The 26,534-nt window shown below is 38.3% G+C and overlaps 1 protein-coding gene across 3 annotated transcripts in view; it reads left to right on the top strand.

The window, feature by feature from the left end:
* The window catches only part of ADK (adenosine kinase), a 618,595-nt gene that overhangs the window by 59,160 nt on the left and 532,901 nt on the right, over window positions 1-26,534 (top strand). Inside the window, exon 1 of one of the 3 annotated variants that reach the window (XM_031949473.1) lies at window positions 18,427-18,712. The exons of the other annotated variants lie outside the window; for them this stretch is intronic. Within the exon in view, the coding sequence (XP_031805333.1) occupies window positions 18,699-18,712 (14 nt within the window). The 5' untranslated portion in view covers window positions 18,427-18,698. Of the gene's footprint in view, window positions 1-18,426; window positions 18,713-26,534 lie in introns of those variants that run through there. 3 annotated transcript variants of the gene reach the window in all.

Genomic DNA, 26,534 nt, shown 5'->3' with positions numbered 1-26,534 from the left:
AAAATCAAATAGTGGCAGCTGTACCAGATCTAAAATTATATTATAGAGCAATTACCAAAACTTTTGGTATTGGCTAAGGAATAGTTATTATCAGTGAATAGATTGGGTTCAAGGATAAAACGTCCAACAAATATACAACCTAGTCTTTGCAACCCAAAAGTCACTTTTGGGATAAGAACTTACTGTTTGATAAAATTCTGGAAAATTGGAAACTAATAGGAAACTAGGTTATCCATATAACGCCAACACCAAAGATAAGGTCAAAATGGGTTCTGACCTGGCATAAAGAATGTTATTAATAAATTAGAGGAAATGGATAGTTTACCTCTCAGACCTGTGGGGAAGGGGGGGTCTTTTATAAAAGAAATAGAACATTCGTAAAAATAGAAAATTTGATTATACCAAACTGAAAAGTTTTTTAAAACAAAACTAATGCAGACAAGATCGAAGGGAAGCAATAAACTGGGAAAATATTTTACAGTCAAAGGTTCTGATAAAGGCCCATTTCCAAAATATATAAGAATTAACTCTAATTTATAAAAAATCAGCCATTTCCAATTGAAAATGGTCAAAGGATATGAACAGACAATTTCAGATGAAAAATTGAAACTATTTCAGTCAATGAAAGATGCTCCAATCATTAATCAGAGAAATAAATTAAGACAACCCTAAGATACCACCACACACCGTCAGATTGGCTAAATGACAGGAAAAATAATGATGATTGTTGGAGGGATGCGGGAAAACTGGGACATTGATGCATTGTTGGTGGGTTGTGAACAATCCAACCATTTTGGAAGGTTTGGAACTATGTCAAAAAGTTATCAAACTTTGTCCCTTTGATCCCGTGACCTGGGATTATATCCCAAAAGTTATAAAGAAGGAAAAGGACCTGTATGCACAATGTTTGTCAGCCCTTTTTGTATGGAAAACTGGAAACGAATGGATGTCCATCAGTTGGAGAATGGCTGAAAAATTTGGTATATGAAAATTAGGAAATTACTGTTCTGTGAAATGACCAACAGGATGATTTCAGAAAGGCCGGGAGACTTACAAAACTGATGCTGAGTGAAATGGCAGGACAGGAGATCTTTATATTAACAAAATACTAAGATGACCAGTTCTGATGTATCAGGCCATCCTCAGCAACGAGATCAACCAAATCATTTCTAATGGAGCAGTAATGAACTGAGCTAGCTATGCCCAGAAAAATAACTCTGGGAGAGGACTAAAAACCATTACATTGAATTCTAATCCCTATATTTATGCACACCTGCATTTTGATTTCCTTCACAAGCTAATTGTACAATAATTCAGAGTCTGATTCTTTTTGTACAGCAAAATAATGTTTTGGTCATGTATACTTATTGTGTATCTAAGTTATATTTTAATATATTTAACATCTACTGGTCATCCTGCCATTTAGGGAGGGGTGGGGGGGTAAGAGGTGAAAAATTGGAACAAGAGGTTTGGCAATTATTAATGCTGTAAAGTTACCCATGTATATATCCTGTAAATAAAAGGCTATTAAAAAAAAAAAAAAAAAAAAAAAAAAGAAGTTATTCTCTTTCTAGCAGAATTCCCGACTGAAGAAGTTTTGAATAATCTTAGGGCCTTTTGTGGTAAAGTGCTGGTGCTGATTCTATTTTAGCTAACATTTACAAGGCAAGGGATCTGCTTATCATACAGAAGCTGATTGAAATATTCTAGATTATGGTACATGTCAAGAGGAAATTATTCACCCAGGAGTTCAAGGGTGCTTCCGTTGTCCATCTCTATAAAAGAAAAGGACACAGGTTATTCTGTGAAAATCACAATGGGGTCTCTCTCTTAGTCATTGCTGGCAAGATTTTTGCTAAAGCATTCCTGATCAATCATTAACTATGAAAGATGGTCATTGACTCGAGCTAGTGTGACTTCAGAGAGGGCCAAGGAATAGTTGATAAGTATTTGCTGCCTGGCAACTCCAGGAAAAAAAAGCCAGAAGCAGAATGGAGATCTGCGTAGATATATATCTTACCAAAGTGTTTGATACTGTTAGTTATGAGGACTTGTGGAAGATCATGGCAAAACTTTACTGTCCAGAGAACTTCATCAGTATTGTCTATTAGTTCCATGATAGCATGCTTGCATGGGTATTGTATAAAGGACAATACTTTTACTCTTTCCCAACTACCAATGGAGTGAATCAGGCTTGCTCCTATTACTTTTTATCTGAAGTTTTCAATGATATTGTTTTCAGTAAGAACAAAAATAACCTCAAGGTCAGCTACCACACTGTTTTATTTATTTAATTTGATTTTTAATTATTTAATTTATTATTTATTTTGATAAAATATTTAATTTGAAAAGGCTACAAGCCAAGACTAAAGTAGGAGGAGAATTGGTGCTTGACTTTTTATTTGCAAATGATGTGCATCCAAGTCAACTTCTGAGACTGAGGTGCAATAAAGTATGGATCTGTTTTTCTGTCATTTGTACTAATTTTGACCTAACAGTTAACACAAGAAAACACAAGTTGTCTACCAACCACCACTTCTAGCAAGTCAAGAAATTTTTAATGCTGTGGATAACTTCGCTTACCTTGCCAGTGTACTTTCCAAGGTTGTACAGGTAAATGATAAGGTTGATGCATACATTGCTAGACCTAGCTTAGTATTTGGGAGGCTCCAAAGGAACGAGTGGGAGAGAAGAGGTATTAGGCTGCCTACTATACTGAAGATATATAGAGTCACTGTGCTAATCTCATTGTTGTATGCCTGTGAATTTGGGACAGTATACCAACACCATGCCAGAAAACGGAATCATTCCCATTTGAATTGTCTTAGGAAGATTCTGAAGGTCACTTGGCAAGATAAGGTACCAGACACTGAAGTCTTTTCTCGAGTTGAACTGCTAAGCACTCAAACTCTGAAGAATGCATAACTCTGATGGCTTGGCCAAATTGTTTAAATTCCAAATGCACATTTGCCTAAAAAACTTATGGAGACCTCTCACAAGGTGAGCACTCATATGGAGAATGGAAGAAGTAATACAAAGACATTCTCAAGGTCTTGCTGAAGAACTTTGGAATTTAGTGTGAGATATGGAAGACACTGGCAAAGGACCACCTATCGAAGAGTGCCTGAATCAAAGAAGCTGCTGTACAAAGCAAAATTGCAGTAGCTCAAAAGAAACATGAGATGTGCAAATTTAGAGACATCTCTATTCCAAATGTTCCTATGGACTATTTGTGTCCAACCTGTGGGAGAGCCTTTCAAGCTCATACTGGCTTGATCAGTCGCAGTCGAATACCCTATACCTTGGTCCTGGGATAGTGATGTCATTTTGATCCTTTTAGAGTGTGAACAGCAACAACTAATTTTTTCTCGTTTTGAGCTAAACTCCTTGGAAAAAAATGAGGTACCTTTCCTTCTTCTTCTCTCATATTCTGCTAAGTTCTCGTCAATCAGTTCCTCATAGAACCTTCAGTTTAAGGAAAATGCCTAGGTAAGCCAAGTTCATGTTCATGCCTTCATTTGTCTCTGGACTTCTTCCCATTCTCCTTCATCTCCCTTTTATGTCACTTTCCTCTATTATAAGGTAATCCCTTGAGGGCCTTGAGAACCTTGAGGGCTGTCTTTCAATTTGTATCTTTGTTTCCCGAATTCAAGTATAGTGCCTGACACATGGTAAGCACTTAAATGCTGATTGCTTTGACTTGAATCTGGCTTCTGGCATCATCACTCAACTGAAACTACCTTCCCCAGAGTTGCAAGTGATTTCTCAACTTCTAAAATTAATATTCCTTTCTTAATATTTCTACATAAAATTAAGTGATCTAGATGTTCTCGAAGGTCTTTTGCAGCTCTACATCTATGATGTTATGGTCTAATTTAATTTTTGACTTAAAAATTACCTATCACAAACTTCTGTACACACTCATAATATTCCTAATGAATGTTTGGTAAATTATGTTAAATTTTATTAATCAAAGTTATTCAATGAAGGGAAGGTATAGATGCTGTCATGGTTGAAGAAAGTTGTTTTAGTAAAGGAAAGGGGAAGGAGAGGCTGAAGTTTGAGGAAGAGGGGTCGTTAGTAGAACAAGCTTCTGAATAGAGTAGCTGAGGAGGTAAATTACAAGTGAAGAGGTTGCTCTTTTGAGAGAAATCAGCCTAAAAGAAGGCAAAAATAAAGAAAGCCTTTCTGATTAGGATATAATCTCAAAAGGATGATGATTAGAAAAGATGTAAATTATTTACTTGGCCTGAAAGTTTTATTTCTGGTTTTGATTTCCAGATTTTCAAGACACCATTTTTTGAAAATGGAGTACAATGTGGGTGTGCCTGGGAGAGAGTTAGACTAACAATTCCTTACTAAATAAAGTTCAGTCAATCAAATGTTCTTTCCCTTGTCAAATCTTCTTTAGAAATAAACCATCAGATTCAATTTAAAAATTTCATTCCTTGTTTGCATATTCAATGCTAAGGTGAAGGAAAAAAATTGCAGAAAATACAGTTTTAATTAAAAGTGAAATCCAGATTAGAGACTTACTGTTAGATCTTTGCCAGAAAGTATTCATAAATTTAGCAAAGGCATGCCCAAACTGAGAACTGATTAAATTTGTATGATATGCAAACAAGATAGCTCTGAAAAGGACATAGATAGGACATAAAACAGAGCCAGAATGTATTTACTCTGCTAGTCTCAATTTGTTATTTTAGGAAGGAAAGAATTACTAAAGTTTTCCTCAGAAAGCCCAGGAAGGCAGAATTACTTACTAGTAAAGATGGTAGTAGATTGAAATCCCACTTTTCATCTGTACTAGCTGTGGGGCCAGGCAATATATTAGCCCCTTGGTACTCCTAAAAACTGTAAATTACACATATGTAGATAATTTATCTGAGGAGGGAGTTGGCCTACCAAGAGTTTCATTCACTGATGAAATCATAGAAATGAAGCTAAAAAGATAGTGTTGAGGGTGCAGAATGTGTTTTGGGGGAACTAATAGTGAATCAACTCTAATATCTTACAGTAAAATAGACACTATGCCAGTGCCCTGTATACAAAGGCAAAATGTAACTCAATCCCTGCCCTCAAAAGTGCTAAAAGAATGTCATTTACTATTATTTACTGTTAGAGGATAGGCTATGACAGAAGTGTTATTTTTGCCTTATTTTCTTCATCATTAGTTCTCGGGTATCCCCTTTAACATTTGCTTAATATTCAGCTGTGAACAATATGACTGGGGATTGTAAAATGGCTTGATTTTCATTAAGAGGGAGGATGTGTTCTCTAAAATATTTATTTCATAAACTGCTACAAGGAATCCTAAAACACCCCAAATTATTTTCTTAAAATAAATATTGTTTATGAATAGGCACCAAAAATAAGGACTTTTAACAGTTTTTACTCTAAGGGTTTTATCCAAGTTTTGTTTAAATTGATGGGCTTAAATTATCGACATTTAAAAATTATTATTTAAATTATTATGATGAAAGAAATTAAGGCTAAATTAACACCACTGTCATAGCCTACTTCTAACAAGTAATAGATAACTGGTCTTTATTTAGAACTTTACCATTCTTAAGGATAGAGAATATCTTTCACCTTGTCTTTGTATACCCATTGCTTGGCAAAGTTCCTGTTATCTCACAACCACCAATAGAAGATAGGTATTAGAGGTATTATAACTTCAATTTTACATATAAAGACATTGAGGCTCACTTGAAGAGATTAAGTGATTTACTGAAAGGCACAAAATATGTAACTGGTTGTGGAAAAATTTTGAGAACCATTGCTTTTTAATTGTATTTGACATACAGGAGGAAATATAGGTGAAGTCAGATAGGCTGTGGGGGGGAGATATTTGATCAGGTTAGATAGATTTTGGAATCATCTACATAGAAATAATAATCACACCCATGGAACAGGGTGATATTACCATGGGAGACAGAATATAAAGAAGGAAGGGAATCTTCTCTGTGCAGAGTTTTGGGGATGACTGTGTTTGGGGATACAAGAAAGGCTGTGAAGCTGTAAAAGAGATTGAGGAGTAGTCAGATAGGAGTCAAAAGAGAAAAATATTGGATAATAGTTGGAGAGGTAGCCTGGCTAAAGGGAAGGTTCTTTAAGGATACAGGATACATAAGTATATTTTTAGAAAGCAGGGATTGAGCCAGTTTTTATGGAAAGTTTGAAGATGAGAGAGAGAATGTTCAAGGAGTGGTAGCAAGGGCAGGTTAAGGCTTCAGCCTTGGCAAGAGTAAGGACCATTTTGTCCTAAGTCTAGAGATGAGGAGAAAAGGACAGGTGATATGGAGGAGGGGAAGAAAGGAATGTTACAAAGGATGCTCTTTCTCTTCTTTAGGTAGATGAAATCATCTGTTGAGAGACAGGGTGAAGATAGAGTAAGAGCTTGAGGGGATTTTGGAATTATTACTGTGAGGAATGTAAGGAATGATTAAAAAGAAATAAAAGAGTTAATGTAAAATGTAACTGATATTTAGCCAGGAGGACCTAGTTTATATTGTTTAACAGGGAAAGAAAAACTTAAAGAATTAGGGCTATTCAAAATTTACTTTTTCAGAGTGTGGTAATTTTCCCACTACTGGAAGTCTATTTTTTTTTTTAATTGGTAAATTGTTTATTCATTTTAAACTTAAATAGAAAGTGAGAAAAGGCGGGGGGGGGGGGGGGGGGGGGGCGGGGCCCCCCAGGGGGGGGGAGCCATTACCCCACAGGAGAACATGAGATGATTCAATATAAAACAATAAATTTCCATTTCAAGAATACCTATATAATAAAACCTACACATTGTTTTCAAAGCTACGTAACTTTTCTCTGTTTCCTTGTAGGTTTTCTTTTGTTCTCTGCTATGCACTTTTTACTCTAATTTTTCCCCTTTCTCCTCCTTTCCAAAGAAGGTTACAGTTAAACACAAGTACATAGATTATTTACAAACATACACATATATATATACATACACAATCGTACATATATAAAGACCATATTATGCATATTTCCACATCATCTCTTTCTCTGAAGGGAGATAGCATCCTCCTTTGTAAGTCCAATTCTTTTCATGTTTTTCAAAATCACTGAGCTCATCATCTCCTATAGCAAGCACAGCATATTATAGTATAATCACAGATTTTATTTATATAAGATTTTAATTTAAAATAATTAAAATTAACCATTTTATACTTCAACAATGCTCTCACCTTATATTTTTAAAAGTCTGATACTGCTAAATCATCTTCCTTTCCCCATCCTAGTTTCTTTGAAATTTCTTTGAAATTCCTGATGTTTTGTTCTTCCAAATGAACTTTGTTATTATTTTTTCCAACTCATTAAGGTAATTTTAAAAATAATTTAATTGGGATGGCATTGAATAAATAGATAAAATTGTCATTTTTTTTATTCTATTGGGTTTTATCTACCCATGAACAATCACTATTCCATTTATTTACATCTGACTTTATTTTTATAAAAAGTGTTTTATGTTTATGTTTCTATAGCTCCTGTGTCTGTTTTGGGAGGTATTTTATACTGTCTAGTTATTTTAAACAATATTGCTGCCATGTATTAGAAATCTTTAAGTGAAGATTGTACAAGTACTTGTTAAAGATTTTGCAGAGGGTATTGCTATTGATATGTTTGTTGGACTAGATCCCTTCTAATTCTGAGATTTTATGCTATTAATATGTATCACCCTCAATTGTTCCTGTGGAAGATTATATATCATATAATACTGGATGTCCTGCCTTAATTTAAGGAAGACTAATGTACAAAAGTCTGAACTCAAAGTACTAAATAATGAGGCAATTACATAACAAAAAGATTCTTATTTTATAAAAGATTGATCGCAATATTTCTTTAAAAAGTACTCCCCAAGTTAGTAAATATATTATTTTACTTAAATATTTTCCTTAGAAATTATACTCCAAAAAAGTAAAGCACATGGTTACATTCTTATCTGTAGTAGCTCATAGCATTTGGAAAACATTAGTGCTTATACAGGAAAGTAGTGTATGATAGTATAAAAAGTACTCATTCTGGAGTCAGGATCTGAGCTCAGATCCTGCTTCTTTTTATTATTCTTATTTCTCAAGCCTTGGGCAAATGATTCAACCTGTTGGATTTTAGTTAACTCACCCCCTCCCAGGCTTATCAGCCTTATTATGAGACTGTTTGAAAAAAAATGTTGTTATTTGAGGGATGACTCCATTGTTATTAAAACATCTTTGGGAACAATAGGTCAGATGAACTATTTCTACACCACTGTATTTTTTTAATAATAGTTTTTTATTTTCAAAATATATGCAAAGATAGTTTTCAACATTCACCCTTGTAAAGTATTATTTCAATTTTTTCTCCCTACCTTCTCCCCACTCCCTCCTCTAGACAGCAATTAATCCAACATGTGTTAAACATGTGCAATTCTTCTGTACTTATTTCTGTACTTATGTATAATTATCATGCTGCACAAGAAAAATCAGATCGAAAAGGAAAAAAAAAATGAGAAAGGAAAAAAAAGCAAACAGCAAAAAAGTGAAAATACTATGTTGTGATCTACATTCAGTGTCCACAGCCTTCTCTCTAGTTGCAGATGGCTTTCTCCATCACAAGACCATTAGAAGTAGCCTGAATCATCTCATTTGAGCCTTGTTCTTCATCATCACATAATCTTCTTGTTGCTGTGTAAGATGTCTCTTGGTTCTACTCACTTCACTCAGCATCAGTTCCTGTAAGTCTCTCCAGGCCTTTCTGAAATCATCTTGCTGATTGTTTCTTATAGAACAATAATATTCCATAACATTCGTATACCATAACTTATTCAACCATTCTCCAACTGATGGGCATTCACTGAGTTTCCAGTTCCTTGTCACAACAAAAAGAGCTGCTATAAACATTTTTGCACATGTGGGTCCTTTTCCCTTTTTTATGATCTCTTTGGGATACAGACCCAGTAGAGACACTCCTGAATCAAAAGTACACGACTGTATTATTACCATACACCAGGGGTACAAAAGAAAGTCTAGTTACTTTCTACTCTCAAAAAACTCATTCTGCTCAACTACAAACTGAGGCAGCTAAGTGGTGCAGTAGAGAGAGCACTGGGCTTGGGAGTCAGGAAGATCTGAGTTCAAATCCAACTTTAGACATTTGTTAGTTGTATGACCTGGTCAAATCATTTAACTTCTGTCTGCCTCAGTTTTCTCACCTGTAACATGGGGATAATAGCAGCATCTGTCTCCTCCGGTAGTTGTGAGGATCAAATGAAATAATAATCGTAAAGCATCTAGTCTAGTGCCTGGCAAAGAGTAAGTAGCTATTATTATTATGATTATTAATTTTTTTTTGCTGAGGTAATTGGGGTTAAGTGACTTGCCCAGAGTCACACAGATAGGAAGTATTAAATGTCAGAGATCAGATTTGAACTCAGGTCCTCCTGACTTCAGGTCTGGTGCTTTATCCACTGTACCACCTAACTGCCCAGTAAGTCGCTATTATTAATAAAGTACTTAGCATACTGCCTCACAAATAATAGGCACTTAATAAATGCTTATTCCTTTCCCTTTCCTTCCTTACCCTTGTCTCCTGAACATAGAAGAGTTCAGCTTTAGGTTTGATGGAAAGGCCATGTAGTTTTAAGGATACAGTCAATGGATTAATAACAGCAATAAAATCTAATTGAATTTTCAGTGGAAAAGAGCACTGAATTTGAAGGAACTGGATTTGAATCCTGGCTGTGGCAACCAGTTTGATATTGGAACTTGATCACTGTGATCCTGTTTCCTGGTTTGAAATATGGATGAGATGACCACCCTCACTAATCCCCATTCCCCCAGCTCAAGAGCATGTAAAGATAGACGCTTGGTTCCAATTGACCTGGATATCTTTTTGACATAGTTATTTTGATTTAATTATTGCATTGAAAGGACACTTAGGTTAAGATTTTGAAGACGTTCATTTTCCTCCATATAGTACTTTGTCTAGTTTGGAAAAATACTCCAGTTCTTATAAAAAGGACTCATTTTAAAGTTGACTGAATTATTAATGACTGAATGAGAAAAAGTTGTTCAATATTTTGACTAACTATAGAGGCAGAGTGTATACATGTATGTGGGAATGTGCATAGACACTGAGGTATAACACAGGAGTGAGGGTGTGAGGCAGAATAAAAAGGGAATCTTTCTTTGCCTGGAAAAATAAATACTAAGTTTGTTTCTGCTATAAATCACATGTAAAAAACTGATTGACCACAAATTTCTTCTGAAAATTTTCCTTTTACAAATTCTGAAGCAACTAGTTCTTTAAATCCACTCTGATTTAAAAAAAAAATAAGCTATTGAAAATTTTGTGTAGAGTATTTGAATGAAGTATATCCTACCAAAATTGTGTGTATGGGTGGGATGGAATTATTTTTTTCTAAGGAGAAATAGTTTCAATTTGATAAATTCTTTGAATGTTATGCATATATCTTTTCAGGTTTAATGTTTTTTTAAAGCATAGTTTTTAAAAAGAGTGCTGCTTCTCTTTGCCTTTTTCTAGCTCTGGTTGTTCAGGATAGAGGCTGGGCAGCTCATGATGGCCACACCCTGGTTCTCACTTCTGCAGAACTCAGGAAATGGATTTTGTCATACCAGCAAAAGTAATGCTTAATACACTCCCAAGGAGTTAGTTTATTACTGATCTATAATGGGATTAGAATTTATATTCTCTCCATCTCTACTTTTACAGTGATTTAATTCCACTGGTCACCATTGAGTGGATCCCTTTCTCAGTGTCAGAATATTGGAGGAAATTATTGTAAATATATTCACACACATAAGTAATATATACAATTTACATATAAACTATTATACATAAAATGGAATTTATGCATATGAATGGAATTATTCATCAGACAATTTGCTTAGTGAGCATGAAATCAGAATAAACAAAGTGGGATGAGCTTGAGGTGGTTCATCCAGACTACAGATAGATCCTGGAGAAGTATCTTTTGAGTTGGTCAGTAAGAATTTATAATGCATCTACTACGTGCCAGGTACTCTGCTTAGTGGGGATACAGAGCAAAATAAGAGATGATCTTAGATTTCAAGGAGCTCATGGTCTAATGGTAGCACCTATGCAGCTACTTACAAACAAGAGACCCAAGAGGATGACTTGGAAATGATCACTATAGGGAAATTGCTAGCAGAAAAGCCTTCTCAGAGAAGAGATAATGTTAAAGAAGGGGAAGGGAGAAAAGGAGAGAAATGAGGAGGAGGAAGAGGGAGAGGAAAAAGAGGAGGAAGAAGGAGGAGAGGAAGAAGGGAGTGCGGTAGTAAGACAAAAAGGGGAAGGATGGGGTAGGAAGGGAGGAAGAAGAGAAGGAAAAGGAGGAGAGGAAGAGGTTCCCCTTACTCCAGGTGAGGGGAACAGCCAGAGAAGATGCCTGGAGTTTTGAGATGAATTGCAAGAAGGCCCTTGTCACAGGATCACAGTACGGGGGAAATTGGATACCTATGTCCATCATATAGACTCTCTCTCTTTTGAATAGTGTTCAGTGAGCACTGAAGAAGAACGTTCCTATGTTCTTCCTTTTGGAGAATCTATCAGAGCAATTTGATTGTGGATGGTACCTTGTGAATGCCTTGGTTTTCCTTGCAGCACATACTCACAGCACTCAATAACTTTGTTCTTGCCTGAGCTTTGGAGACCCTTTAATTGGGTAGGTCAGAATTGGTCAGTTACTCAAAAAACAATTTGCTTTCAAATTATAATGCAGATCACAATGCATTTTCCCCTCTGTATGCTTAAAAATTATATTTCCCTGAGAGTAGAACAGGAAGAATCATGTAAACACCTTATTCCCATTATTCCTACAAGCATTTTATGGAATGGATTATTTCTGCATCTGGAAAATTTTAATTTAGGTTTAATTAAAAACATTTAAGTGTTTGTTATACACTAAGTACACACAGGGTGCTTGACTTGGAGCTAGGAAGACCTGAGTTCAAATTCTCAGATATTTCGGTGATTCTATATCTCAGTATTCTCATCTTTAAAATGGGTACAATAATTAACTACCAAGGTGCTTATAATCTGACTGGAAATATATGGTTATCTTTTTAGATTTATTTGTTTGATAAATGGTAGAATGTGATAAAGGCAAAGAAATCATTTCTTTTAAGCTGGACTTTAAAGAAAAGGATTCAGAGTCTCTTATATCAGAAGTAGCAAGGACTGGGGGGAATTAAGTGTGAGAAAAGGAGGAGGGGAAAAAGAGCTACATTATAAAGGTTTTTAAATCCAAATCAATGATTTTATATTTGATACTGGAGGTAATACAGAACCATTGTAGTGTATTCTGTGTTTGTGTGTGTGTGGTGTGTGTGATGGAGTTTAAAACATGATCAAATATGTGCTTTGGGAATTACTTTAGGATCACTTTGGTAGCTGATTGAAGGTTAGACTAGAGTGGGGAGAGACTTGGGCAGAGAGAACAAACAGAAGACAGCTGCTAAAGTTCAAAGTAAAGGTACCATACCAGGGTATTGCCAGTGTCAGAGGAAAGAAGTGGAGTATACAAGAGAAGTTGCTAGAGAACCTACCCTACTTTAGCTGCTCACTAGCATGGTCACACTTCCTAACTAAACTACCTGTAGAAATCTTAACTTGGAAATTCTGCTCTTTGATCACAACTCTGTTTTTTGACCCCTCTTATTTTCATTAAACCTGCTTTTCAACTTCATTTTTTCATATCATTTTCCTTCATGAACTTAAATTTCCAATCAAACTAGTCTATTTGCTATACCCTAAGTCAGTATTCCAATTACCTGCCTCTGTGCTCTTTGTTATATATTACTGTGTTTGTGTAGATTTAATATATATTTATGTTTGCATGTAAATATATATGTGTGTGTATACATATACATACATCTAAGTAGACTGCTATTTGTGTTTTAACATCTCTTCCATTTGCCGACATTCTTTCATCCAGAAAAATCATCCCCTCATATGCAAAATTCAAAGAGACATGCAGAGAAAGCAATTCACCTAAATTAGCCAAGATACCAACTGAACCTGAGTGGGTAAAATGGTCTAAAATAAGTCTCTCACCTCAGCAGAAAGGGAAAAAGGCACAGTTTCTTGTTTCTTTTTGGGAAGGCCAGGTTTAGTCATTACAGTTTTATGACTGTTGTTGTTCTTCCTCTTTCCATTCTTGTAGTCATGGTATATTTTCTTTTCCTGGTTTTATTTCTCTTTGTATCATTTCTTTTAAGTCTTGTAATGCTTCTCTGTGTATTTCATATTTGTATTACCTCTTATTTTTAAAACAAAATATTTTAATGATTGCCTTTGTCTTTATATTAGTCATTTCCCATTCTTCTGTGACAAAGAAAAATATTGGAACTAAAGTGTCTTCTTTCAAGTCTTGTCTATACATATCCACTGTCCTGTGCTATTAGTTCCTTGCCTCTCTATGGTGAGGACGTTACCATTCTTCCAATCCCTTGAATTCACAACCTAGGAGGCATCCTGGACTCCTCCTTGTCCTCCAATTTGTTATCCGGGTCTAGTGATTTAGACTTTGCAAATCTCCCAAATACATCCCCTTCTTTCCTCTGACACTGTCACCCCTCTAGTGCAGATCCTCATCACTTTGCCTAGATTATTACAATAGCTACTGATGAGTCTGCCTGCCATGAGTCTCTCCCTATTCCAGAGTTGGGAGAGTGATTTTCTTAAAAGTGCAAATTTGACCATGTCATCTCCCTCTTCAGTAAACTCGGAGACTCCTTTCATTTCCAGGATCAATAAACCCTCTGTTTGGCATTCAGTCCTTAATAACCTAGTCCCCTCCTACCTGTCTAGTCTCCTTACACTTTACTCCGTGATACTTACTCTTCTATCAGCCCGCCTCCTGACTGATACACAGACATTACATCTCTTAGTTCTGGGCATTTTCTCTGGATGTTCCTTGTACCGGAGATCACTTTCCCTCTTCCACTTTGACTTCTGACCTCCCTGATATCTTTGGAGTTCTAACAAAAATCCTGTCGTCTACAGGAAGCCTGCTCTAATTCTTAATTCTAGTGTCCTCCTATCTGTAGCTTGTTTGTACATATCTGTTTGGCTTCATGTCTTCCCCATTTGATTGTGAACTCCTTGAGAGCAGGAATCTTCTTTTGCCTCTTTTTGTATCGTCAGTGCCAGTACTTGGTACAGAGTAGACACTTAAATACTTAATGACTGACTGGTAAGAGAAATTGTTTCCTTATTTCTTCTTCATGCCCTTAATTAGCTTTTCCATTACTTAGATTCAATTTTCTTTTAGTGATTTTTCATTTATATCATTGTAATAATTGTGCGTTTGTTCTTTTGGTTCTCTTACCCATTCTAATGTTTAGTCCTTTATCACTGCTGTTTCATTCTCCTCTTATCAAGTCTCACACAGGATCACAGAAGATAATAAAATTCCAATGTCTTTATGAAGGAAACATATGATTCCTGGGGTTATCAAGAATCAGATGTGACTGAACAACAAACAGTGCACTATCAAGTATCTTAAAAATTACAATTCTCTGTGTCAGATACTTAAAGATTGTAAACTCGAACTTTTTTCCTCACGTCCCCAGTCTCACTATCAGTACTTCATATTTCTTGTTTTAGACTTTATTAAGACGACTAAGGCTTTCTGAATGGAGTTCCTTCAGTGTCCATTTGTTTCCAGAAGCATCTTTTTACCTTTTATTAGGAAAAACCTTGCTTTTATCTTTAATCTGCTTAATCTTTATTAGATCTTGCTATTTGTTTGATCTTCCTGCATCCAGGAATCATCCTGCTTCCAGCAATCATCTCTTCACAAGCATCTTTACCCCCTCCCCCCCCTAGGCTTCTTTACATTTTGCTATAAATTTGCTTGGGTCTCCCTGACCTTGAAAGACCTTTCTTTTACCTTCCTATCCTAATTAGCTATTGTTCCATGTTTCTTCTCCCCTTTCCCACCAGACTGAAAAAGCTTGATACCTCTATTTTTCCATCACCCACTCTTTCCTTTACCGTGTAAAACAGCTAAATTCTTCCTGTTTTCTCAAATCTAACCAAATACAAATTGAAGTGCCCATCACAGTCCATGTGAATCTTAATGGCTGGATCATTCAGCTATGCTGAAGATTTCTTCTTTCTGGCTACTCTTTTCTTCCTAAATGTTAAAAATTCCCTATTCTTCTTTTCCCTCTTAACTCTCTGCTTCTTTTTTATATCCTGTTATCTTTGCCTCTTCCTCTCCTTTTAACTTCTAGTGAATCAGTTAACAAATAGCTTCATTACTCTCTTCATAATCTCTTTTGCACCTGGCCTCTCCTCTCAGTGAGCCACTGCTGGCTCATTACCATTTGCTTGGATTATTGCCAAAGCCTCCTAAATAAACTTGCTGCCGTCCCTTTCTCCCTTCTTGAATCTAGTTTTCATATCTCTGCCAAACTAATGTTTTACATGAAAAAATCTGTCTCTCCTCTCCTTAAAAATCTTCAGTGGCCCATTTCTGCCTTTGCAATAAAGTTGAAATTTCTTTACTTAGCATTCAGGGTTCCCTGTCATCTACAGCTTTCTCCACCCGCTTTAGGCTCCAGTCTAAAAAAGTATTCTGCTCTCTGTCCCAGAATTATTTCATGTAATGTTCAGGAAGTACCTTATAGGCTGCATGTCTTTTTTTTTTTTTCTTTTTTCTTTACCTGTTGACTTTTTAATTTGCTTTTAGTCCCAATCTAATGCTTCTTCCTACAGAAAGTCTTCCTTAATCTTCCTCACTCCAACCATTATCCCTTCCTCCTCCCCAAGGAGCCTTGGACTCTTTCCATGGAATCCTCCTGAACTCTACCAGTTGAGCTTTGTCTTATAGATGGAATTAGGCTTACCTGTTACTTCCTGGTTTCCAATTTTCAATGCTCTCCTCCCTTCTAGCTCCCTTTCTCCCCTCCCTGCCCTTCACCCGTATTTATTATCTTATTTCCTCCAATTTCCATCTTTCACATTTGTGGTTCTGTGATTGCCATGGAAGTTCCTTGAGGGAAGAGACAATCTTGCTTACTTGAATTTGCTCCCATTGCTTATGGCAAATTGTTTAATGAATGCTTGCCCTTTATCTAATCCTCTCAAAAAATAATGACCCCTCCTCATAGCAGTTTATTTTGCATTCTCTGTTGATTTATCCAGAGGCAGCTAGATAGCTCAGTGAAAAGAGCATTGTCCCTGGAGTCAGAAGACCTGAGTTCAAAATGTAGCTAACTAGCTACATTTACTAGCTGTGTGATATTGGGCAAGTCACGTAATCTCTGTTTACTTTAATTCACTGGAGAAAATAATGGCAAAATTCCATTATCTTTGTGAAGGAAACCTTATGGACAGTATGAGTCATGGGGTTATTAAGAATCAGATGTGACTGAACAGTGTACTATCAAGTATTTTAAAAATTACAATTATTTGTGTCTAATACTGTAAGATTGTAAACTTCTTGAAGACAGAGTTCATTTGATAAATGTTTTCTTCCAAACAGCTATTAGCACTTTTTGAATTTAATTAAGATATCAGATGGAAGTTCAGGGGAAAGATTGGGACTAAATAATTAACAAGTATTTCTTAAGCTCCTACTGTGTGCCAGTACTGAGATCAGAAACACCAGAGTGGATGACATTGTCAGGAGAATGATTGTAGAGTAGACATGGTGAAAGAGACTCTTGGAAGATACTTGCAGTGAATAAACTCATGGAAACCTTGTCTTTAATAAATACTTGTTGAATGAATGAATAAAGAAATAAGAAGAGTTGAACCCAACAAAAAAAAAAAAAGAGAGAAGTGATCATGGAAGTCAGAGGATAAAAAAAGTATCAAGAAGGGGGAGGGGTCTACATGAAGGGATCATAATCTAATTTCTTCCTTTTATGGCTCAGGAGAAAGTCCCATAGAAGTCCAAGGTCATACTTGTGACAAAAGCAGGATCTGAACACAGGTCTTGTGATTGCAAATGCAGTGCTTTCTTCTATGCCAGGTAGAAAAGGATGAGACCCGAGAAACGTCACACTGTTTTGATTCTTTAAGAGAAGGTCATTGTTGAGCCTTGAGTAGTTTCAGCAGAGCAACCACAATTTAGGGGGCTGTGGAATGTGATTAGGAAGACAAATGAAAGCAAGACTTTAGAATGCTGTTTTTAGAAGTTTAGCAGATAAAATCGAAGCTGGAGGTGACAAGGTCAAGGGAAAAATTTCTGAGATTTACATTTTCCTGACCTTATTTCCAAATTCTAGGGTTCCACACTCATTGGGACGCCCTTTGTATGCTGTGTCTCTTCAGTTCTATAATTAGCTGTTAAAATATTTTAGATCACTGTAGGGGATATTGGATCACGTGCAATATCAGCCAAAATACTTGCTCTATTTTTCTTAGGGTTAGCTTTGTTAGTGTTTTAGTAAGTAAAATAATATTTTCCATAGACTTAAAAATATTAAAGCTGAATCATATTAAAAATGAAAAATTGTTCCCTATAAATTATTACCATGGACCTACTTTGAGTATCATTCAGAGAATTGAGATTTACCTGGTTTAAGACTTAATTGACTTAAACTACTATTTGGTAGCTCTTTGGTTCAGTTCTTCTGCCTTAGTTCAGAGAAACAACTGGCTTTTCTTCCTCCTAGAAGGGTCAGGCACGTGGAAGGCACAGGTAAAATGCTTGTCCAATAGAATTGGTAAAGTTATATGAACCGGGGCAGACATCTGGTGGTGCAGTGGAGATGGTGCTGGATCCACAGAGGTCGAGTCCTGCCTTGGACACTAACTAGCTGTTCGACCCATGAGCCAAGTCACTTAAGCCCTTCCTGCCTCAATGTCCTCATCTCTAAAATAGGAAACTTGACCTCTGCACCTTTCTGAATGTTTCATTCTTTGTACAAGAATTCCTAGTGGCCGGGTACGCAGTAGGCGCTTAATAAATCACTGTTGCTCGATAGATGGAGAAGATGCAGGGGGTCAGCGCACTACTCCTACGTCTTCTGGCCAGCAGATCCACTTTCTGTTGTTCCTCCCCCTCCCCCCCTCCATTCCCTTGCAAATTTTTTTAGAGCCCCGGGGTTAGAAGTCCCAATGGAAGAAAGCTGGAGCCCCACGCCCACCATTCCCGGCTTCTGCTGGAGCGAAGTACGCGTGCAGGTACGGGACGAGGCCACGTGACCAGCAGACCGATGCCCAAAGGGGCGGCCATCTTTGAGGCGGGCACACACCTCAGGCCGTCCGTCCTGGGCACTGTGAGAGGTTGAGGGGGAAGAGAGCGAGCCCTTGCCAGCTTTCAAGATGGCCATCGCGCGTGCTACCCACCGGCTCGCCCGCGGGCGGCAGTACGAGGTCGGCGCGGCTGCGAGCCCAGACTCGCCGGCTCCGAGTAGTTGCCCTAGTCCCTCTACCCGCTTCTCCTCCCTGACAACCGCGGGACCGCCCCCTGCGACCGCAGCCAATCAGCGCGCGGGGCCGGGCTCCTCGGGGGCTGCCCGGGCGGCGGGCGGACCGGCGCGAGCGTGTGTGAGCGCCAGTCTGTGTGTGAGCGTGTGTGTGCGCGCGTCAGTGGGCTAGGGACGAGAGCCCGGGGAGTGCCTGAGGACGCGGCAGCGCGGGCGGGAGCCGAACGAGCAGCGGACCGGCCGCGGCGAGGCGCTGTGGCGCTCGGGGCAGCCATGCAGCCTGTCAGGTAGGTCTCTAGGTGGTCGGGCAGCCCGCGGGGGCGTCTCTCCGCCCGCCTGGCCTCGGGCAGCTGCCGGGGCCCCCGGGGCCACGCGTCCACGTGTTTGGTTGCGGGGACTAACTTCGCGAGGGCTGCTCCGTCAGTCCGTGTGTTTGGGCGGACTCGGAGAAGTTGGTAGTGCGCGGCGGCCGCCCCTGCCCTTGGGCTGGGACCCGGTGCCCCCGGCGTGTCCCCTCGTCGTCGCATCCCCTTCTTCGAGGGGCAGCCGGTGGGAAAGCCAAAGAGCAGCCGGAAAGGATGGAGCGGGCGTGCTGGGGATGCCCCCGCGCGTGCGGACATCTGTTCCCTGCCACTGGCAGGAGTCAGAGATGGGTGGAGTTGCGGGGGGTTTCGTTCTGCAGAGAAACTGAGGCAGAGAAGTCCTGCGGCCGACCCCAGGGCTGGAGTCGGGACTCGAACCCAGCTCTTCTCGGTCCCGCCGCTCTGCGGTCCGGGAGCGCGCGCCTGTCAGTGCCTCTGGCGGACATGCAGCCGGGATCGGCCGTCTTTCTCCCTTTCCCCACCGCAGCGTGGTTTTGACGCTGGTGAACTGGGCGTCCGTTTACATAATGGGGGGGAAGGCTGCGTTCGCCGGGTTCAGAACACGTTCCTCCACGCCGCGCTCAGGTTCCCCCGCCTCCAGCCGGGCTCGGGTCCCCTTACCTCCAGGAGTCGGGGGTTTCGGGGGTTTCCCTCCCACGGGCAGCCCCCGAAGCGGAGAACGTAGCTGTTTGGGGGGCGAGAGGAGAGCTGGGGACAAATAGAGGGACCTTTGGTCGGGGTGATCTCTTGCCGGGAACGATCAGCAGGACAAGGTTCAGTTTGTGGGAAGCTAGGGTTTAAAAGTTTCTTTTAGAGGGAATTCCTTTCTCCTGGAGGTCCGTCCCTTTGGAAATAGATAAACGTGCCCGAATGTGTTCCGAGGTGGAGGGGGTCGCAGAACCACCTGTCCTCGTACAAGGCCTTTTCTGGAGCACAAGCCGGTAGAATGTGCCCTCCGTAGAGGCGGGCGCGGTTTTCTGAGCGCCCCTGGAAAAGTTGGAAACCACTCTGGTGGACTTGGGACTTGGCTTAAACATCTGCTATGTCCCAAGTTCTGTGCTGTCACCCTGGGGCTACAAAGACCAAATTAAAGTCTGCACTGCTCGGAAGTGGTTTTTGGGAGGAGAGCACCAACAAGTGGGAAGATTGGGAATGGCTGAGGAGGAGGTGGTACCGGGGCTGAAAGGCCAAGGCGGACCGGTTTGGGGGACAGCCTTGGTAAAGGATCCCATGCAAGCCACTTTTTTCGGGCTGGATTTCAGCAAAGCGCATATTGTGACGTGCGAATTGTGACGTGATGTCAGAGGGAAGAGTGGTTTTGTTGTGTTGGTGTTCTTTTTGAGGCATCTTGTGATTGAAGGGGGTAGGCACTCCGGGCTAATCGATTAACCTATCTGAGCTTTTCTTCCTTTATAAAATGAGAGGGATGATCTAGGTGATGGCACAGGCCCTTCTTAGCTCTAAAGCTGTGATCCCGTGAATTTAATTTTTATCTTTGGGGCAGTAGGGAGCCACTGGAGCTTCTTGAGCAGGAAAGTGACATGGTCCGTCAGTATTTCAGAACATTAATTTGCCTTCTATGTGGAGGATGAATTGTAGAGGAAGAGGAAGAGGAAGAAGGAAGAACAATTAGGCTGCTGTGTAGGCATCAGGTGGTGAGGATGTGGCCATGAATTTGTTGTGGTGGCAGAAGGGAAAGAGAGGAAAGTAGGAGACAACCGATGTAAGAGTTAAGAGATATCCTGGAGACAATTGGCAAGACTTGGGAGACCTGAATGGAAGAGGGAGCAGGAAGTGGAGAGGTCACTCCACAGTAGTGAACTTGGGTACCTGGAAATAGGTCAGGTTGGAGGAAAGGTAGTTTTAGGGGGGATTTAGGGACATGTTGAGAAACAGTTCTGAAGGAGTTTACTTATTAAGAAAGTTTTGATATCTAAAGTTTTTAATTCCAATTTTGGGTATTTCATTTTTAGGTAGTATTTTCTACAGTAATGATCTGAATTTTAGCTTGGAAAGGCTTCATAGAAGGTCGTGTGATCATAGATTTTAATCTGGATGCAACCCTTAAAGATCATCTTGTTCAATTCCCTCATTTTACAAGTGAAGAACCTGAAACCAAGGCATAGAGGTAGGAGAGCTGAGATCTGAACTTGGGCCTCAACTCTAAGTTGAGTGCTATGTCCAGATCCAGTCTGTGTCCAGTGCTACCATGTGATATTCGTTTCCTGCCATATTGGAAAAGTTCATCTTGTGAAGCCTCCAAAAATATTCAGATGATCATCTTTTCCATAAATGCCATTAAAGTCCAGTTCCACAGCAGTTCTACTGATGACTTTTAATTTTTCTATCTGATATGGGGGCATGAACTCTCTCATTAAGCCAAGTATATGAAGAATGTAATTATAGGCTGCACTTAAATTTTATAAACCATAATAAATATAATAAATATGTACCCCCTTCCCTTCTTGACCTCTTTTTCTAATGCTCGAGAACACTTGTTGCCTGGGAAGGAACAGTAAAGATGAGAAATTTCTTGACCATATTTTGATCATATCATTAAATGTCACATTTCATAATAAGGATTGTATATCAGAGCATTTTCTTATCTCTGAGAACATTTTTTTCCCCTAAAGCATTTTCTTTAAAAACAAAACAAAACCATATAATCCACATATATGATGAATACCAACAGTATAATAGAAAAGATGGAGCACTTTTTTTTTTTTTAGACCTTTTCTTCATTTTCCAGTATGAGGTAGCATTGTATCAGGAGAAGGACTATCTGGTGGGATTTTAATCCATATTCTACGATTTTTAGTTTGGTTTTATAGGCAAATCTTTTAAACCACCTGAGCCTCAGTTTTCTTCTCTGTAAAATGGGAATAATAATCCTCTTCACTACTTAATGATATTTTGTGCAGATGAAATACAGCCCAATACAGATGTCATTCTGCTGACTTGATGTGTCTATATTCAAGAATTGTGGTTCAGTGAAAGATAACTAAACTTTCTAAAGAAAGGTGTATAAATAAAAATATTAGAATCATAGATGGAACTTTGGAGCTGGAAAATTATAGGTCATTTTTTTTCCATGTTATACATAGTTGTATATGTTATTTCCTTCCCCACAGAATGCATTTTGTCTTTGAACTTTATACCACCTAGCACAGTATCTAGCATATAGGGATTGTTTAATTCATGCTAATAGATTAATAGATATAGTCCATTTCACATTCTTCCCCTCTCCTTCAATTCTCTACAGTAAATGGTCACTAAACCTTTTTGATTGTACATTCTTGTCAGTGGAAGCAGTAAGACGGTGCAGTGAAAATAATAGTGGGCCTGGAGTCTGGAAGAGCTGAATTCATATGTGGCCTCCAGATACTTACTAGATCTGTGATCCTGGGCAAATCATTTATCCCTCTTTGCCTCAATTTCCTCATCTTTAAAATGAACTAGAGAAGGAAATGGTAAACCACCAAAGTGTCTTTGGGGTTGTAAAAAAAAAAAACAGACAGCTGTAAATGACTAAATAACTGCAACATAATCCTGGGCAATAAAATTTTTCTGAGCAGGCATTGTAATATGTATATATTTGCTTATTTACTGCATTAATCACTATGTACAATATGAAATTTAGAAAAAATAAAATTTTTTAAAAAGATGAGATAGAGATAAAATAATATTTGGTCTTTGAGACATTAGGGAACCTCTACAGTTTATTGAAAGGGGGGAATGACATAGTTGTGAGCTTTAGGAAAATCTTTGCCGGCAACTCGATAGATTAGGGGAAGGAGAAACCTGAGGCAGAGACTAATTAGCTTAATAATCCACTCAGTGGATGATGAATGATTGAATTGGGGTGCCATGCTTGTAATTAAAAGGGAAAGATTGAGAAACATTGTGGAAATGACAAGGGTAGAATTTAGCCACTGATAAGATGTGTGAAATGGGTGAGAAGGTGAGGGTCACACAAGGTTAGGAACCTAGGTATCTGATGGTGCCCTTGAATGGAACTGGTAATTTCTGAAGAGAAGTGAGTGGGGTTGGGATCAGAAAATATAATGAATTGTGCCTTACACGTCGGATAACGAGCTGCCTCATTTTCTGTGACTCTTCTCACAGGAAATGAGATGCTTTCCACCTCCTGGCTGGCAGCAACCGGCCAAGGAACCTTGAGGCCACAGTCAGGAATAGGGTAGGGAGAGGATTTTCCAAAGGGCATGAAATGGAGAGTTGGCATAGCAAGGAAAGGGTCCAAGTTGTGTTGTATTGGGGGTATGGTTGTACTGGAGACAAACCCAACAAAAATGAATCTGAGAGCTCTTGGAGTCATGGCACGATTCCCTAATTTGGGGAATGCCACAATTAGGGGAAATTGGGTTGATGCCCAGAGACAAGTACTAGCCTACATTTACCTTGCCTCATGTTCTTAATTGTATACTGGACTTCTTTCCACTTACTAATTTCCAAATTTATGATTTATGATTTAACATAGTTCATAGCATCAGATTTACACTTTTAGAAGTTATCTAGTTTAGCTCTCTTGTTTTACAAATCAAGTTAGTGAGGCACAGTCTAAGTGATTGGTTTAAGGACACATGGATAGTAAATGGTAGATAGGGGATTGAAGTCCTCTGACTAAATTCAGCATTCTTTCCAACATATCAACACTTTATAAAGATTCTTTTATGTTTAAATTGGATTTAACTTAAAATTTTAAATATTTTAACTCTGTGTGTATTCTACTTCATCTGATATTGGAGAAAAGTCTAAAATCAGACATCATAATCATCTTCAAGAATGACTTTCATTCTTGTCTTTAATGTACACCATATCCTGTCAGTGTCTGTAGGAATCCTAGCAAACGACTGTTTATGGAATTTATGATCCTGTTATTATTGTTTGGCAGAGCAAAGTCATACAGTGAGAGAAACATCTGCGTACAAAAAGACTGAATATTTAGTTATTCTAACTCCATCTTTTAGTCTATTATGGCTTTATGTTATTTAGGGCTGTAGAAATAAGGAAATAATTCCTTTGATCAGATGTGGCCTTGGTGTGCTCCATTTTGTTAAGTGTTAGGGTAGGACCAAAAGGAATGTTTGAGCTGAGATATTCTGGATTCCAAATCCAAACACAAACCTTTGTGGGACTCACAAAAAAGAGCTAGAAAAATCCCTGTCCCTTGCCCTTTTTTTTACTAGTGCCCTAGTGTAGCTGTTGATCAGCTTTAGGTTTTTCAACCAGAGTAATTGGTTGTTAAACTGCTTTTTGCATTGATGTTGATTAACAGGTCGACCCAGTAAGTTAGTGGTGGGGATGCTGGAATTTGAGAGGAAACAAATCTGTCCAACTCCCTTTTCCTTCTACTGATTCAACATCAGCATAGGGTCCCTGGCAGATGTCTAAGGAAGCAAAGTATGAGCTGTTCCAAAAATGCTCAGCAGAATACTGTTGAATCTTCTGACCACTAATTAGTGTTAGTCTTACCACTTTAGAAGGAACTGAGTGGGGATGGACTCCCAATTGGAGCCCAGGCTCTCCAAAAGGGACAGTTTCCACAAATGCCCTGCTGTAATTAGGATTCTGTCTGGTATGGACTCTGACCTTCATGTTGATTCTACTTTGTGTTTTCTGGAGGATGGAAGATGTGGTTAAGACTAGACTAGACTGTAGTTAATCAAAGTTCTTGGGTCTTGGCCATATCCACATGTTAGGTTGGGCCTGATTGGAAAAGTCTCTTTGGGTAAGATGGGTGTGGTACTATTGACTTCTTGGAGCTTTTAAGTTTTGACCAGTCCATGAAGATGAGAAATAAAGATCTTCAGGAAATCAGAACGTAAAACTGAATAATGAATGAATTAATATCTACCATTTATCATTTTTAAATATTTGCAAAGTGCTTTATGTTGATTATCTCTTTAAGTCTTCCTGGAATCCTGAGAAGTAGGATGTACGGATGTTATTACCTCCCTTTTTTCTATAGAGAAAATTGAATTTTAAAGAGGCAAAAGTGAATTTGACCATGATTACACTGTAAGGGTCTAAGGCATTGATTCCAGAGCCTGGCATTCTATACCCAACTTCCTATCTAGCTGAAATGGTTGGGTGATTATTATCCTTGTTTTCCAAGATGACTAAATGATATCACTGTGTTAGAGTCAAGTAGTCTCCTTATAAAAGGCAGACTTTTGACACTAGGCCTTTCAGACTGTGTTGAGACATTTCTTTGGTGGCTCAAAGAGGGGTTGACTTGCTTCTCCAAAGTCACACAGAAAAATATTTCTGAGCTGCCATGAAGTTCTAGAGCTGGCAGTCTTTCATAGAATTATTGTGATATTATTTAGCTGTTAATGCTCATATTTAGAAATAAGTCATTGCTGAGGAAGTCTCTTTTCTTATAGAACTCCAAATCATGGGAATTATCTTAGATCCATGTGTGCTTTAATGCTACATTAAGTAAACTGTGCTTAAATCCTTTATAATTTCATGCTTATCACATAATTGGTATACTGCTGAAAACTGTCAACAGAAATATATAAAACATTGATCAGGCAAGCTTTAAATTCAGATTTAATGAATTATAGCTTTTTTTTTTTTTTTTTTTTTAAGAACTGGAAAGACAGTTCATAAACAGGTTGTCCCAAAAGTAAGCTTTAATAGCTCACACCTGCACTAAGACTTTGGGGACACTGAGATTCTCTTCAAAACGTGGCAAAGTAGAAATGTTTATTAATGAATGAATAAATAACTTTTATTTAATTCTCTCTATGTACTAAGCCTTGTGCTAATTATTGGGGCTACAAAAAAAATCAAGTTATTTCCTACTTTGAAGGAGCATTTGAAGAACGGGAAAGATTTTATATATATAAGGGAGTGAAGGGCAGAGAAAATTGTTTTGTTTTGGGAAGTCAAGAGATGATGGGCTAGTGGACCTAGGGGAATTAATTGACGTGTCCTTAAGTGCCTACTACTTGTTGAATACTGTGTTGGATGCCTGCCAAAGATTAAAGTTGTTTCTTCTTTAGTGGTTCCTCACAAGATAATTCTGACTTTTACATTTTCCAAGTTACACTGTTGTCCTAGAATTTGACCTCTCTTTGGATTTCTGATAATTTGTGACCAAGTTGTTTTATTGTATCAAATATAGCTTGAAATCAGTAAGCTTTTGACTTAGTTCTAGTTATATATACCATTCACCTTATTTATGCAACAAATCTTTTATTTTAAAAATAGAGTCTTTTAAAGTGCTTCAAGAGGGATTGTTGCTTACAGGAATGCTATAATGAATTTTTTTATAAGTTGCCAGATTATATTTTTGTATAAATTTGGATGTTCATGAGTAAAAAGTTCTATATTTTGCTGAAAATAAATATTTTGGGTATCTATAAATTTTGATTACATCTTATTTTCTTTTGACTAAGTGAACATTTTAATTGACTTAGTATTTTTAATGACTTATAAGGATCATTAATTTTTGATTAAGGAGATTGATTAGGGACTGTTTTTATTCTTAGATTTCTTTGATTTCTAGTTGTTACAAATGGTTATGTTACTAGTTAATACTTTGTAAATCGAAGATAAATTCTAGTTTCATCAAGGAAATTGTAAACTTGTTCTCATGTATCTCATAGCATCTTTTAAAAAGCCAGAAATCAAGCTTCTGTGATTTGGAGGAGGGACATTGCATTTGGAATTGAGTTCTTGGGGACCTTGAATGTGAGTTCCAGATCTGCCACTTAGT

The sequence above is a fragment of the Sarcophilus harrisii genome, chromosome 2 (genome assembly GCF_902635505.1).
Source record: "Sarcophilus harrisii chromosome 2, mSarHar1.11, whole genome shotgun sequence".
Taxonomy (NCBI): domain Eukaryota; kingdom Metazoa; phylum Chordata; class Mammalia; order Dasyuromorphia; family Dasyuridae; genus Sarcophilus; species Sarcophilus harrisii.
Note: the sequence above shows the minus strand (reverse complement) of the source record. Positions and strands in the feature narration are given on the sequence as shown.